The following is a 16,799-nucleotide window of genomic DNA, read 5'->3' as shown; positions in this document are numbered from 1 at the left end:
GCGATGAGAGCCACGTGCCACGGAGGAAAGACCCGTCCGAGGACGGCTGCTGTTTGTACTTAATTCCCCTGTGAAAGGACCGATGTCCAGCCGGTGACTGGTGATGCCTGGGCAGGGGAGGGGACACTGGCGTGACAAACAGTGTGACTAGAGAAGCGGAGGAAGATGGGCGCATTCTGGCCCCCTAGGACCTGCCTTTACTCTTTGTATTTTATTGCCATGAACAAGACTTACAAAGAACTTTACTGAAACGGAAATACTGAGTATTTTTTATACTTAGTTATTTTCATTTACTTCTTTTGCTTTTTTAAAAAATTTTTACTGGAGTAGAGTTGATTTACAATGTGGTGTCAGTTTCCACTGTACAGCAAAGTGAACCAGTTATACATGTATCCACTCTTTTTTTAGATTCCTTTCCCGTATAGGCCATTACAGAGCACTGAGTAGACTTCCCTGTGCTCTACAGTAGGTCCTTATTAGTTATCTAGTTTATAGATTGTGGTGTGTGTATGTCAATCCCAATCTCCCAATTTATCCCTCCCCCTCCTTACTCCCTGGTAACCATAAGTTTGTTTTCTTCCAATGTAACTCTGTTTTTGTTTTATAGGTAAGTTCGTTTGCACCTTTTTTTAAGATTCCACATATAAGTGATATCATATGATATTTGTCATTCACTTTCTGTCTTATCTCACTCAGTGTGACAATCTCTAGGTCTGTCCATGTTGCTGCAAATGGCATTACTTCATTCTTTTTCACGGCTGAGTAATATTCCATTGTATATATGGACCACATCTTCTTTATCCAGTCATCCGTCGTTGGACACTTAGGTTGCTTCCATGTCCTGGCTACTGTAAATAGTGCTGCAGTGAACGTCGGGGTGCATGTATCTCTTCTAATTATGGTTTTCTCGGGGTATATGCCCTGGAGTGGGATTGCTGGATCGTATGGTAGCTCTAGTTTTAGTTTGTTCAGGACCCGCCGTGCTGTTCTCCACAGTGGCTCTGGCTTTATTTAAAAGGCAGTGAATGTGGAGGTAGAGGGTTTGCCGGCACCTTCTGCTGAGCGGCCCCGGGACACTCCTGTCCCCTTTCTGCATCTCCTCCTGCCCCGCTTAGAACTCTGGGTGAAAACCCTTCTGCCAACAGAGTGCTCTGGTAGCAGACAGCTGATGGTCAATGCAAGGATAAAAGGCACCATGTTCACATTCCATCAAGCGCGTGATTTGTAATTCGTACCTAGGTCACCTCCGGGTTGCTCAGAAATGCTTCAGGAAACTGCATCTCGCAGGACGGGACTCTCTTCAAAGGCAGTGAGACTCAGGACCTTGCTGCTCACTGTGTGGGTCTGGCATCAGCAGCAGCAGGGAAATGCAGACCCCCAGGCCCTGCCCAGACCTGCTGAGTCAGGACATGCATTGCAACAGGTGAGCGTGTGTACAAGAAAGCTGGGGACACAGCACTCTCGAGTGGAAAACAGCCTTGGACCCCGGTCTCTGTTCAACCAGTGACTAAGTGATCTAGGAAAGTCATTTTTCTGTGCTGCATTTTCCCATCTGTAAAATGGGCATCATTCGCCTTTATCAATTTGATAGGAAAGGGGTGAAGATAGTGACATTGTACTCTAACGAATGAGTAAGCAGGTTCCAAGAGGTGACAGAAAGTATATGCAAAAGTTGACACGATAAATATTATTCAGTAACGACAATGACAGCACTTTTATTTTTACCGCTGAGAGAATGAGCTGTTTTACAGCCGCGGTGACACCAGGGCTCCATCAGCGCAACCTTGTTCCGTGTACCCGATGTACCCGGATGTAAGTAATTCTCCAAAAGTTACTTTGATAAAAACCCTCAAGGAGACAATTCAATTTCCAAATGTAAATTCCAACAACATACAGAGGGACCACTATTGCTTCCAGTCCCCTGGTGAGAAATGAGGTTTTCTACGAAATGAGATTGCCTTTGACATTCTTGCTGTTCCTGCAAAGGCTTTTTCAATGTTAAAAGAAGCTGTTTCTGTTGGGAAAGGATTTGTTCATGTAAAGTTGAAAGTTTACGCTTGTTATGCATGAGTTCAAGGAAGACAGAAATGATGTAGAAAGACAGGAATATTCAATGTCGTGTGGTTTTGAAGGGCTTGCTTCCGAGCCTTAATTATGATCCGTCAGTTGTACAGAGGATGAGATTCTCGCCGTGTGAACAGGAGACGTGGACCCACCGCTGTCTCTCCCCACTCGTACCCCCCTCACCCTACAGCGCTTCCCGCCGCTGGTGTGCGCGTCCGGCCACCACAGCGCAGAAGCTGCCGGATTCAGAAATTCCACTTCAGGTGGAACGGCCAGTTCAGTTTCTAGATATTTTGCTGTTACAAACACCGTCCACGTTCTATCGGCAATAACACAAGCAGGTGAAACACTCTGGGGGGAAAAGCTCAACACGTGATGATAAAGTCTCTTCCTCTATTTGATTTTCATGATTTGACAGACGAGAACACATTGATAGGAGAGGAGACCTGCTCTGTAGCAGTAAAAGTAAATTGTGGGCATTCAGCCCTTAATTCCGTTGAGTGTCTGTTGTTGTTTTCCCAAAAGGCTGTGTGATATTCAGATGACACAGAATCAAATGATCTGGACGCCTAACTTGTGCTGGATTAAAGGGTGTCTTGAGTGGAACACACGTCGATGGTCAGAACCGTGACATTCTTCTCGGTTTGGTCATCACCTCATCCAATGAAAGATTTAGGACAGAGGCCAGTTGTTATTCTGTGACACTTTCAATCAGGCATCAAGGGAAGGACCGCGGCAACTTACCAAAAAGAGAGACGGCCTGGTGCCCTGGAAAGGAACCTGCCTGTGCCCTGGCTTCCTTCTCTGCGACCCTGGACAAGCCACCTAATCTTCTTGGATCTCGCTTTCTCCACTTATAAAGTGGGTAGAACCACATGGTCCCTTCAACCCCAAGTTTTACCATTTACGGGACAATGGAGTCTCCTCATCTGTGCCAGGCAGAGCGCGTCCCAGGCTCCCTCCGGGTGTGGGTCAGCCGCCCGCCCCTCCCCTGGGCTCCGGCACACACAGGGCAAGGTACAGACTTCCAAGCTGGATGCCCTTTCTTCCCTAAACATGCCTCTGCATCTCCCACTGGCCAGAGAGACCACTCGCCCTGGTCATTCTAAGATACGGTTCAGCTCTTTACGTGGAGAGGGCAAGGCACGGCAGCAGCTGACAATTCATGGACCATTTTCCTGAGGTCCAAGCGCAAATCCACGGGGCGTTACCGCCGGTCAGCAGGGGGTGTTTTAGTTATTATTGGATGTCGGCCTGAAGGCGCTGTCGGACAGTGCCCTTCAAGGGAAGCCCCTGCTTTGGGGGCCGCTGGAATCTGTACTTTTGGCCCCACGCTTCCCAGCACGTGAGGCATGTACTGGTTTCCCTAAACTATACTCCATGGAGTACTTACCCTACCGCTTGAGAGACGCAAGACTGGCTTCCCAGCGGGATCGGTGTCTCCCGGGATGCTTTGAGCAGCCGCTGAAGGGCAGGTCTACGGTGAGTAAGATCATCTTCTCGAGAATGGATGCTGGTTATCTGTTTTATATATAGTAGTGGGTACATTTTTAATCCCAAGCTCCTAAGTTATCAACTCCCCCCCTTTCCCCTTTGGTAACCGTATTCTATGTCTGTGAGTCTAGTTCTGTTTTGTAAATAAGTTCCTTTGTATCATTTTTTTAGTACCACATATAAGTGATATCATATGGTATCTGTCTTTCTCTGTCTGACTCACTTCACTTAGTATGATCATCTCTAGGAACATCCATGTCGCTGACAAGGACCGACCAAATAGCCAAGGCAACTATACTCAGTATCTTGTAATAACCTACAATGGAAACGAATGTGTATATATACATATACATATGTATCTATATATATACATTCTTATATATGTATACATATATATATATATAGCCAATCACTGTGCTGCACACCTGAAACTAACACAACACTGTAAATCGACTATATTTCAATAAAAATTGTGAAAAAATGAATAGATGCTAAGACAGTATTTACACCCGGCCACTTTGTCTCGTTTTCACATCTCATTAGCTACTCATATCTGGAGAAAGAATTATACAGAAGGCTATAAAGCATACAGAATTGAAATATGCACCTTATTTGACTTTTTTGGAATATCAACTCTCTACTATCTAGAATTACTTGCACTGATACATACTGGGAAAATATTATTTATTTTGTATAGCACTTTTTGGGGGCCTACGTTCCACAGTCTGCTCATGGTATAACAGCAACAAGATTCTCGTATCAAACATTCTTCCTTTTATAAGTTGAATACCATGATGCTACAGGTCTACTAAAAAATGGAATTCCAAGGTTAAAGTGCCCATACCAGTGGTATTGAGAATCCAGAGTTTTACATTTTGACTTCTGAAATATGATCATAATTCTGGGCCATAACTAGAAAATTAGTTACAGAAAATCTAACTTAAAAAAAAAACTGCCAACAAACCCCAAAATTAACTAATAACGTTTGCATAAATTTTGTCTCTGGATTAAGTATTATAAATAACAAATAATATTGAATAAAACAAGAGAATGGAAAGTATAGAGAACAGTAATTATGAATTCATCAAATCAGGCCATTTGCACCTGGGCTACATTCATAAAACTTGCATTGTAACCCCTAGGAAATTATTATCCACAGTTGATCGTGCTTGGTCTTTTCCTATCATATATTTTCTGAAGGTTGCACGTTGCTCATCTGTTTTTATACAAATCTAAAATATGGTATTTATCCCATGTGTACATGTGGTCAAGTGATCAGGAAAAATATCTTCAGTACTGAGCACTCCCTGCCCCATTTTAAGGGAAATCCTGACGGTAGTAAATTCACGCTAATTGGGAGCTCTATGAAGGGGTTAAAACGTTACCCATTACAAGTCAGGTGGCCATTATAAATGTTACCCAAATAAAAGCCAGAAACAGGAAGCCAAAAAGCAGGTCCCTATGGCAGGCATGTCTTAAATGATATCATTCGTCAAGTTTCCAGCATCTTGTCGCGGCAAACACACAAAAAGAAGGTCTGTGTTGTACTGAGGACATTACATCCTCATTAGCTGGAACGTTCTTTAAGCACATAATGCAAGATTTTCATTTTAATAGCAGCAGCTACTTGTCACTGCACTTTCATTAGATAAATACTGAATGTAATACTAATGACCATTTATAGATGCTCCGTTCTACTCCTGAGAAACTCCATTCAGATGAAATCATATAATGACGATTTATAGAACATGTCATGCAAAACTTCCGTGTCATTTCTTGCAAACTATTCCCTGATCTTTTTTTTTTTTTTTTTTTAATGCTGAAGTCGGTCAGCAGCGGAAGTCATCATCTAAGGGACCTGAAGTGACATTGTTGGTATTTTTTGCCTGCAAGACAGATCGGAAGGAAGAGCACTGGGCTTTTTCGAAGTCACAGTGGCACGGGAAGGAAGAGTTGGGACTCCCTTGTTTCTTGGCACACTTACTGGAGTCCAGGCTCTCCACCTGCCCAGCCAGAGACCTCAAGGCTGATGCGCAGAGAAGGCCACCCTAAGAACCCAGAGATAATTCATCCACCGTGATCGTTCAGCCCTGGCCCCGTCTCTAAAACAAAGACTGACAATTGCTCTGAATTGTGGGTGTACTTCTTGTGATATGTCATACAGTTCAGAAGAAAGGTGGTGGGAGCACTGCACCATTTCACCTCCCATTAGAGGCTGGTCTTGAACGATAATCCCAGAAGATGCAACTGATGCTGAACTATGACCCTCAATTTACAAATCATTTTTCAGAAGAATAAAAAAAAAAAAGTTTAACCATATTTTTGGCATTATCTGAACAGGCAGAATCCTTCATGCTTGTTTTCTAAGAATAAATGAAAACAGCATGCGCTGTAGTTTCTTAGCGTGGGGAAAGTCAGATCAGGGTTCTCAGATTATATTTTATTTTAAACCTGGGTGTTTGCATTTCTTTTAACATTGCTGAATTTGGTACATACCTTCAAAACACAATCAGTTTCTATTCTGTAGCTTAAGGGATCCATCAGTTAAAATGTTGGTCTTTCATCTTTATTACTCTCCCATGAAAATGAGAGAAACGGGGCCGCACTTCAGTTCGGAGGAAGCAATTTAGTCGGCGACGTCCTCACCACGCAAGTCTTGACAGAAGAAGAAAATGCGCGATGGCTTGGACTTCACACATCTAGCTGCGTAGGAAGCAACTGAGCCTGCCAGACAGATGCTATGTTAAACTGAATAATATTCTCCGATGAGATGATCTGATTACACGTTTCGCCACTACCGGTCATTGCCTTGCACTTACATTCATAAAACCTGTCCCCTCCCCCTTTGTTTGTGCACCGAAGAGGCAGGCAGAGTCTCCTTCCGTTTTGCTGTGGCTGTGCGGTCTGAGAGGGACAGGTTAATAACGGAGCAGCACACTGGCCCAGCTTCTCTGCTACCCTGAACCAGGAACCCTTTGCTCTAATGAGGACACAAAGAGCCTCCCATCAGGCTACTCCCCTTCTTCATAACTCAGAAGCGTCACAGTGGCAATAGCCTCCGGTGCTATTTGTCTTTAGTGCAGTTGTGACACTTCAGCATGATCCATAATTTGGTAGCTATTTACCGTGACATTTCCCTTCAGTGCAGCCATAACATTCAGTGAAGCCATTATTTGGTCCCATTTACCATATAAATTGTATTGTTGTGCATGCATGCTAGCAGCTACATTAGGTACCTGAAAATGAGTAAATCTTGTAAAATAGAGACTAACAGCTATTCGGCGGTAGGCTTGCCTTGCTCCTCAGACAGAAGGAAAGAAAAATTAAATATGGTCACCAAGTTTCCTGGCGCATCTTTAATTGCGTGTCTATTTATTTAGCACGTTAGAGACGCCGAAGCCCAAGGCTTTGAAAAATACTCTGGCGGGCTCTGCCTTCATTAGAAAGGCACGATGGCATTCCCACCTTCATGATGAAAACCGGAGCAGCCTTTGGTGAGCTGAAGGTTAGAACGAAGGCGGAGCAGCTGCAGGCTTGATTCAGGGGGGAAGGCGCGGGACTCGTTACTTTTGTGTCTGTGACATCAGGCGACAGTCACAAGGAGCACCTCATTCCACCAGGACATGTGGAGAAGTAAAATGGGAACCGGGCATCAGCGGCTGCTGTGCTATTTCCACGATCAGAGATGAAACACACCTTCCAAACGTCTCTAACACGAAGCACAATCGTTTTAGATCATTTTGGTCCCTACTTTGCACGATGCTACTTGACATTCCCTACTTAGGCTTACGAAGGGTGCCGTTAGGTACCTACAGTGCCTTCCCCTGTGTGGCCCTCACTGTGGATGGAGCACGTCCTTCTCCCTTTCCCGTGCCTGTATTACATTTTTAAAGTCCCCTGAATCACTATAGTTTCCCTTTCCCAAACCTGCTTTTTGTCTATATGTTTTCAACACTAATTTTCTTCTTAAGGGAAGAGAGAAATTTTCCATCCTACACGCGCCTCACTGGGATGATTGTGCATAAAAGCCATTAAGTGAGAGATGCTTCTTTAAAGGAGGTCTGCGCTCACTTAATTTTTTTTCTAATAATCTAACAAAGTCAAAGTTTTGGGAGAATCCCTCGAAATTTCTATTTAGATAGTTGGCTGGTGATTTATAGAAAAAGAAGGGCCGTTTCCTGAGAATATGCACTCTGAGACATGGCTGACTTCTGCTATATCTCTCATTTATTAACAACTTACTAGCATCAGACCAGACTCTTCCAAAGCAAAGAACTCATGAACTATTTTCAAGACCAATTTTAAAATCTCATCAAGCTGAAGACATACTGATTTGATCAGATCTTGCATCAGGAATTAATTTAGTTCCCTGGGACAATAAAATCTGGAATGAGACCGTCCATGAGTAAAGAATTGAATGTAAAGGTTTTACCTCTGTGCCATTGAGGGAAGTTTTATTAGCACTTTTTTTTTTTTTTTTGCAAGGGAGGAGAAAAAAAAAAAATAAAGAAAAGAGAAAGAGAAATCTGTTCATTAGAACTTACTTTTGCTTTAAAAAATATTATCTCCGTTACTAACTAAAAATAAATTGATTTGAGTAATTCTGGGGCATAAAATGTCCATTTTCTTTCTCCTTTTATTTATGCCATTGTTCTGTTTTTACAGCTTACTGTTGACAGAATGAGGTAATTCAACAACAATTTTTCCAGTGTTTTTTCTCACGTACATATAATCGACGGCCCGGAAGACAGACTCCAGGCCGGTAAACCTGCCCTCTGCAGACAGACCTCCAAGGTTGACCTTACAAACCAGCTCTCCACTTGCATACATCTTAAGCAAGTGGTCCATGGTGGCTGGATACTTAGAAAGGTAATGGCTCAAGAGGAAGCCCTGGACGCTGGAAGATTTCTTCAGCAGTTTGGCTGCTAGTGTTCCTGCTTTCACAGGGGACAGGCCTGTAGGAGTTTGGTAGCCAGAGACAAACCCAATTACTATCAAGCGCCCTTTGGTAGCCAAGGTGTCCACAGCCGAGTGAAACATGGCTCCCCCGACGGATTCACGTACCACGTCCACACCTCGGGGGTACTCCTGCTTCAGGACAGCACCCACGTGCTCGCCGTTATAGGTGATGGGACGATCCCAGCCGAGAGATTTCGGAAAGACAGACTTTTCATCAGAAGAGCAAGTTCCAGTTTCATGGCCCTTGGCCTTCTTTGCAAGCTGGACGGCAAACCGGCCGGCCCCCCCCCAGCGGCCTCGGTCACCAGAACTTTCCTCCCCTCTCATAGCTCTCCGGGCTCTTTCAGGCTCACGTAGGCCGCGGTGCCACCCGCCAGGACGGTGAGGCACTCGGGTTGCACGGCCGGCACCGCTGTGTACTCGGCAAAAGAGCCAGGTGCCGTGTGAGCCACAGCCTGGCCAACTGTGAATGCGGCGCTGGGGGAGAGGCCCAAGGCCACCACCTCGCCTACACCTTCGAAACCTGCGTCAAAGGGGGTCTTGACGGAAGGGTCTTAGCGGCCGGCTGAATAGTTTATGTCAGATGCATTAACACCAACAAATCTAGAAGAAAACAAACACAGATACATTCAGATGTTTTCTTCATCAAGGCCTTTCTATCCCACCTAGAAAAATTCCTCTAATCCTGCTGACTGTGGTGGGTGGTGAAGGTGTATATTCTGATAGAATTTGAAAAAAAAACGGTCCTGATATTCAGTTCAAAAAAAAAAAAGAGAGAAATCAAACAAGTATGATTTCAACAGTGATTTGTTAGAGTTTTGGTGTATTTTATTCTTTCATTAGTTTAGGAATAATTTCACATCCCTCTAAACAGCAAGCTATGTATTTCACATGCCATTTATCCCCCTCGGATTCCTTTCAAAAGAGAAAAAAAAAAAAAGTTAGGAAGCCCTCTTATACACAAACTTCACTGGAGCTATGAGTTGGAAATTAATTGGCCTCTTAACAAAGATGTTAAAAACAACAGTGGGATAAAATATATTCAAAGAAGTAGACGTGTATTGATTCTGGCAACAATTTAACACTTCAGATAATAATAGTAACGACAATGATATTATTAAAGATTGATGTATCGTGCAAGGTCACTGGCTGTTACACGTTACTGCAGGGGTTGTTTCAGCGTGAGCGAGGCTGCAGCAAATTTTCTTTCTGATGTAACTATGTCCAGCGTGAAAATATGCATTTTGATTAACTGAACAAAAATTGTCTCATAAGGGTAGAGAGATTTTTATGGAACATCCAACATTTTACAGTCCTTCCCAGATGAAAAGGAAAGCAAATCGGCACTATATTTTTCCTCAACAAGAAGCAGAGACGTACTTGATTAATACCAGATGATTATTTTCACTTGGTATCCAGAGTCAATTTAATTGCGAGGCTGGTATTTTTACCAGCTTTTTTTCATAGTATACCTCATAACAAAAATATCCTGATACATAAGGAAAAAAGCCGTCTCCTAAGGATGTCAGGAGGTGCCTGAGACACGTAACGGAGGACCCTAAAAATGTCACTTCCACCTGTAATGAAATGAAAAGGTGGTGGTATCTGGTGGCAGGAGGAAAGCTGGTAAAGTAAACCATTTTAAAATAATTTACTTTTAATTTAACTTAATAAACCCCAAACTGCCCCATGCAAGGATCCACTTCCACTGTATTACAGACAATGCTGTGCACTTACAAATGCGCCCTTACGATTGTGCCCTGTATGTCTACACCATCGAAAGCTCCCTACATCCTGTAGAAATAAGCAAGCAGGAAACTCTTTCCTTCGGGCATGTCCAGCCGCTTTCAGAGGTTAGCAAGCCTCACTAACACGCTACAGAATTCCGTACCCATACGTGACACACAGTAACGGAGAAGCGGGAATAATGACTTGTGGTGGCTTCTCGTTCGGCCTTTAATACCAAGATGCCCACGGTCTATTTTTTGGAGTGGGGGGGAGGGGCTTCCACCTTTCCTTTCCATTTACCCAACTCTCCAGGCCTAATCTTTTTAAAAAGGAGCCAGCTTCCTGAGAGCGTGCTTCTGGACCTCACGGAGGGCTGCCAGGGCAGAGCCCAGCTGGAGCACCTCTTGGTACCCTGCTGGAGGCCGCAAAAGCCGACTCGACGGGGGCGTCCGCGGGGGTGGGAGTGGCGGGCTGTGCCCTAGAGGCTGGGGGCCAGGGCGGATCGCCAGCTCCCTTCTCTTCGTCCCGTGGCCCTCGCTCCTCCCGTCTCAGCCCCCTCCCCGCCCCCATCCGGCTGGCGTTTCTGCCTTCCCAACCGCAGAGACCCTTCCCTTGCGGGGAGCCCCTGCCTGGGACTCGGATAGGAACGCCCCGGTGGGAGCTGGCCCCTCGGGTCGCCCGCCCCCCCGAACGGGCGTGACCTGGGGGGGCTTCGAGCGGGAAGGCGCTGCCGGAGGAAAACGCGACCCCACGCCGTCTGCCGCCCCGGGCCGAGGTAGCCACTTCCCGGGGAGAGGTGCCGGGACCGAGCAGGGCGCACGCCCGGGAGGAAAGCGGCGGGGAGAGGGCACCCGCGTGCGTGTGCGCGCGTGTTGGGGGGCTCTGCCGGGAGCTGTGGTGGCTGCAGCCCACCCGCGGCAGCTTGAGTTTACCACGGGGCTTTGCTGAAAACCCCAAATCAAACATTGCGGTGGAGCCCGGCCAGCGCTGGAGCGGCGGCAGGAGACCGCAGGGCCCGCCGCGCGCCCACTCCACGTCTCCGGCTCCCTGCGGCGCCCTCGGTGCGCCCGGGCGAGCCTGCTGGGCGCCCGAAACCGGCGCTTCTGGGGGTGTCTCTCCTCGGAGGTGCCCGGCCTCCGCTGCCCCGCGGCCTCTCCACCGCCACCACCCAGACGCCATCAGTGAGTCCGACTCCCGGAGCGGGCTGGGGCCGCGCGGCTCGCCGCCCAGGCCCGCGACCGTGACCTCGGCCTCCCTGGGCCGGGCGGGGGTCCCGGCGGGCGCGCCCAGCTCGCACCGGCAGCGGGGCTCGGGCCCAGGGGTGGTCAAGTGCGAGGGGAGCCCGGAGCACGCGGAGCGCCGGAGCGCAGAGGCCGCGGGACGGAAGCCGCCGGCGGCCAGACCGTGACCTTGGCCTCAAAGGCACCCCCATTTTTCGTGTTTCCCCACCCCACCCTGCCGCCCTCTAAAGAGCCTGCGTTGTTGGTGAAGGAATCCCGAGTTCCTCCTCGGCCCCGCGCCCCTCGCCCTCTCCAGGGTCGCGCAGCCCCTGGTGCGCGTCCCCACCTCTCCCCGGACCCCCGCTTTGACGCTGCGCCGCCGCCGCGCCTGGTGGGCACCCGCCACTGCCCGGACGCGCCCAGGTGCTTACCTGGGCTTTGGGAAGAGCTGCGCGAGGGTCGGGAGACCGCGCCTTCGGCTCCGTCAGAAACAAGTTCAAGCGCAGCGGGCTCCATGGGCAAGGGGTCCGGGTTGGGGGGAGCAGGGGACAGGAAGAGCGAGCGAGCAAAAGAAGAAAGGGAAGACGAGCATTTGGACCCTCGCCTTGTAGCCCCCCCCCCGCCCTTTAATTTCAAATATGTGCTTTTAATGAGTGCAGGGGTCTAGCGATCCGACGGGCAGACCCACTCAAAAGACCAAAATCGAGGAACCCCAGGAAAAAGAATGGGGCGGTGCGGGCTTTCCCCAAATATATACCCTTCCAGAGTCACTCGGTTTATTTATACTAAAAAGTGATGAACCCCTTCGTCATGTTTATTGTGAAACAGGGCAGCCCTCAGAGGGGAGGGAAAGGCTTTTCTCTGAACAAAAACCAAACCCGAAAATTCAAGTCCAGAGCAAAAGCCTTCAATACTGGGAGACAAAGTCGTCCAAACCAGACCTTCCCTTTAAAAAAAGAAAGAAAAAATAAAAATAAAAAGAAAAGGAAAAGGAAGAATGAAGGAAAAAAATCTTGGCCTGGATAATCAGCATAAATAGTTACCCTCCCGTGAGCAACACCCGGTTTATCAAAAACGCCTTCCCCATCTCCCATTTTCTGTCTGCCCGTTCCTACAAAGTCCTCGCTCCATTATCTTACACTTGAGCGGAAAATCGTTAGAAATATTTGGAAACGAAATAATGTGTCACTATCTTACAGAAAAAGCTAAAAATAGCGCGCGAACTGACTTAACCAGAGGGTGTCTTTCTCCCTTTTTTCTTTTCTTTTCTGCGGGGCTGGGCATCCAGGAAGAGAAGCGAGGTCGTCCTCGTAGGTTTGAAACCGGAAGGTGAGAACTGGATAAAGGAACACCGATGACACATTCTGGAGGGATTCTAGGCTCCCCTTCTCACAACTTTCCTAAATGGTAAACCTGATTATCTGAAATCGATGTCTGGCTTAAAAAGCACTTCCCTCACCGTGAATAAAGAATTTGTATTTTCTGTTAAAATGGAATGAGACGTGCAAAAGGTTCCACTGGGGAAAAAAAAAAAAAAGTCAGACGGAGCACAATTAAAACCCCCAAACACCTTTCCAAGCAAGTGAATTTGGGCTGAATCCATTCATTCCAGAGCAGATTTTATTACGATAAAAATAAGAAGCTCTTACACAAAATTTTCATGCAGTTAATACTGTTTGGGGCGATTTGGTCTAGGATTAAAATGAACTAACCTGCAGCGAATTACTAAGGCTCTATTCTTAAAAAAAAAAAAAAAAAAAGAAAGAAAGAAACCGGTAAAATGCCACCCTTACTGACAACGTTTGCTAGAATAAAGGATCTTCCCACAATTTGGGGGTGGGAGCAGATTTTCCAACAGAGTAAGGAGAGGGAGAAGCAAAGGTTCCGCCCCTCCCCACAAGCAGAAAACTCGCCCCATTCTTCTGTTGCGGATTTCAAAGTAGACGTTAGAGGTCAAGCGTTTAAAATAAATATACTGTTTATATTGAAGAGATTTTTTGTCATATGGGCACGGAAGATAGAGCCATGGATCTTAAAGCAACCCAAACTGAGGCGCTTCCAACATGGCAGCCGGCGCTCCAGAATCCCGACCACCCAATTCAGGGTCCGGCCCCGGTTACCCAACGCGGGGAAGGGGGGCACAACCCGGGGAGCTGGTGCCCTGGAGGCGGGGAGGCCGGGCGGCCGGCGCTGCGGGCGGGAGCGGCCTCCACGACGGTGCGGGCGGGGGGGGGGGGCACTTCTCTGCCGCTGGGAGTGGTGGAACTTCACACCTTCCCCTGACTGCCCGGCTCGGTCGCCCCCTCCCCATTTCACACCCTGTTTGCAAAAGGTATTATTTTTCTAAGCAGTCGTGGGTGTGTGTGTAACAGTGTTCACCATCACCAGTGTAGTGCATCGGAAAAAATAAAAGAAGGAAAAAAAAGCCTGGGTGAAACTTTGCCTGTTAAGTCTGTTTGGAGGCTTTTCAGTCTGAGTCTCATCTCGACTTCCAGCAAAACTCGTGTGTTCTGTATGTTCTGCGTGAACACACACGCCTTTCTTTTTAACTTGGCAGGACGCGTGTCCGGATCTCGACAGCCTTAGCGTTTCATGGCACGACGAAGAAGTCCTCTGCAGCCCAGTCTCCATCAGTGCAAACTTTTTAAAGGACACACACGGCCCACCGTTTAAGGCGCTCTCCGCGCCCACCTCATCCGCAGCCTCCACTCAATCCCGCCCTGGCTCACTCAATTTCTACGTTTCCAACAGGTCCCCAGAAGTTTCATGTCATGCTCCGAATCCGAAGTCTTCCAGCCGTGTTTGGAAGGCTGATATGAATCTCTAAAATGGACACTTAAGCGTTACCCCCAAGCTATTTAAATAAGATGCATTTTGTCCTTCGGCCCTCGCAGGGCACTTGGTCCTTTCTAGCACACCATTTACAACATGGTTACAACCAGAACTTACTTCTCTCTCCGAAAGTACTATTCAACCTGAAATGTGCAACACTGGAACCCCTCAGATGGGACTGCGCGGGCGGGCGAGTCCTGCTGGGGACCGGCCCGCCTGCAAGCCCGGCTGCCAGGGGACCCACCCGGCAGCCCCGCGGGCACGGCTCCGAAGAGTGAGGTCCCTTCCTGTTGCTTCAGCAGTTTCTCAAGATTAGTGAGGTGCAAACACCCTCAGGTGGGAAGTGTGGAGGTGGAAAAGACAGTCCGAAGGTCGGGCAACGACCCGAGCGAGTGTCACCCGAAGGTCTGCAAAACGTGCGGCCCAATGCAGCCGTGCTCCCACCCCGGCCCCTGCCCAGCCGCCCGGGACGCGCGCCGCGCGCCCGTCGGTACGCTGCAGGGCACAGACGACAGTCACACAGCACTGACAACACGCAGACGGCACCGGCGAGGCGCACACCGACACACCCAACGACAGGCTCCGCCATTGCGAAGCGGCTGCCAACCTGGAGCGAACGGGAAAAGCCAGCGGGTCCCCGGCCTCCTTCCTCCAAAGCACGTTTCCTAAGTGTCGCAGTTTGTGTCCAGGCTGCTCCCGCTCCACCCTAAAGATTATGCGAACGCAGGAGCCGTGGGTGCGCGCGGGTGGGCAGGGCGGGGAGCCTCCCCTTCTGGGTCCCGTCGGTTTTATTTCGGGAGCGGGAGGGGGGGGAGGGAGGGCTGGGGGAGGGGAGGGGAATCCCAAATTAAAATAACCCTCAGTTTTGAGGACGTTCGGTGCCATCGGATATTCACACCAGCAACAGTCACATTACATTCGCCTTCGCCAGATGGCGGCGGGTTCAACTTCCCGGGATCTCGCAAAGTCAGGCTGTGTGCGCCCGAGCGCGCGCCGGGTGTGGGGATGCAGGCGGGCGCGGGACAGCCCGGGAGCTGCGCAGCGCTGGCCGGGGCCGGGGCACGGGCCGGAGCCGGGGCGGGGGGCGCGCGCCGGGCTCACCGGTTCCGGACGAGGAGGTCTCCGTCCCCGGGGCGTGGGACCGGGCAGTCCCGGCGCAGGGTGACGGCCTCGCGGAAGCTGGGGCTCAGCCGGGTCACCACCAGCTTCTGCATGGCGCGGGGGATGGCCGAGCCCTGGAAGTCCAGGAAGTGGCGGGAGTACGACATGTCCACGATGGCTCGGGCCCCGGCGAGCGCTAGCGGCAGCATGGCCCGCGCCTCCGCCTGCTTTCTGCGCCGCCGCTGGCCGGGGTCGCGCCCAGCCCTGGCCGCTCGGCTCGGCTCCGCGCAGCGGGCGGAGCGGGCGGGTCCGCCCCTCCTCCGGCCCGCGCCCTCCCTTCAGCTCCCCCCCCCCCACGCTTCCCCACTACGCCTGGCGCCCGCTCCCCCCCTCCTGCCCCGCAGCGGGCAGCGCGGGGAGTCAGCGCAGCCCCCACGGTTCCCGGGCGCGCCACCCCCGGCGTCCGGGCCGGGGGGATCGCTGCCGCTCCGGCCACTGCTCCTTTAATCTTTTTGTTTTGGTTTGAATCTGCTCGGCGCAGACTGGCCAAGGATCTTCTCCGCCCTCCCCCTTCCTCCCGGCGCCCGGGAGGCACCGGATATCCCCACCCTCCCCACGGTCTAAAAGCCGGATTTGACTCCTCTAAAAGGGTGAGGGGGGCGGCGAGGGGACCCGCGCGTCCCGCGATCGCCGCGGCCCACAGCCGGCGGCAGCCCGGGGCGTCCTCAGAGCTGCGCGGCGCCCGGCAGCCGGCGCAGGCGCCTCCCCTTCCCGTGCGAAGCGTTCACTTCCTTGCAAGGTGGTACGAATCAACCCCGAGCGCGGCCGGGGCGGCGGGGCACGGCCCGGGCCCGGGGCCGGGCGGGGAGCCCTGGCCGCCGGGGCACCCTCAAGGGCACCCAGCGCCGGGCGGGGGGCGCCCAGGGCCTCCTGCGCCCCAGGCTCTTGGACCCCGTGCCCACAACGCCTTGCCCGCGCCTTCTGCCCTTAGTCTGTCCCGTGCAAGTTGCACGAGCTAAGCCATTTTATTTATTTTGGCCAAGATTTCGTGTTTTTCCATGAATGTTGTAAGTGGCCTCTGCAAGACTGTTCCGGGTTTCCCATTGGGAAAGAACACATGTATTGGAGACCAGAGGGCCAAATTCCCAGAGCACATAAACATTTTAAACTTCTGGGTGGGGATGCCGAGGGACTTAATTGAATTGGAGACGTTGGCATGATGTATGAAGACCTCTTTTTATAACCCAGCTACAAAGATCTGCGGTTCCATCGTGTCAATTTTCTCCCTAATTGTTTGTATTGACCAAACAATCAATTCACTTTTCACAGAGGGACCAGATTAAATATTTTCCACAATTTTTGTGTAATGAGCAAAGTCCATCATTAAATTTTTATTAAAGG

At 49.8% G+C, this 16,799-nt stretch overlaps 1 protein-coding gene across 1 annotated transcript; it reads right to left on the bottom strand.

Moving 5' to 3' along the window:
- Nucleotides 1-8,169: 8,169 nt before the first annotated feature.
- On the bottom strand, nucleotides 8,170-15,706 carry PTGR3 (prostaglandin reductase 3). Its single transcript, XM_059040256.1, is given in 3 exon segments — nucleotides 8,170-8,805; nucleotides 8,808-9,120; nucleotides 15,399-15,706. Coding segments are annotated over 3 exon segments (1,110 nt in total). The 5' UTR covers nucleotides 15,608-15,706; the 3' UTR covers nucleotides 8,170-8,217.
- Between the last annotated feature and the right edge of the window lie 1,093 nt (nucleotides 15,707-16,799).

This window comes from Kogia breviceps, chromosome 15 (genome assembly GCF_026419965.1).
Source record: "Kogia breviceps isolate mKogBre1 chromosome 15, mKogBre1 haplotype 1, whole genome shotgun sequence".
NCBI lineage: Eukaryota > Metazoa > Chordata > Mammalia > Artiodactyla > Physeteridae > Kogia > Kogia breviceps.
The sequence above is the reverse complement of the archived record's forward strand: the minus strand, read 5'-3'. Positions and strand labels throughout refer to the sequence as shown.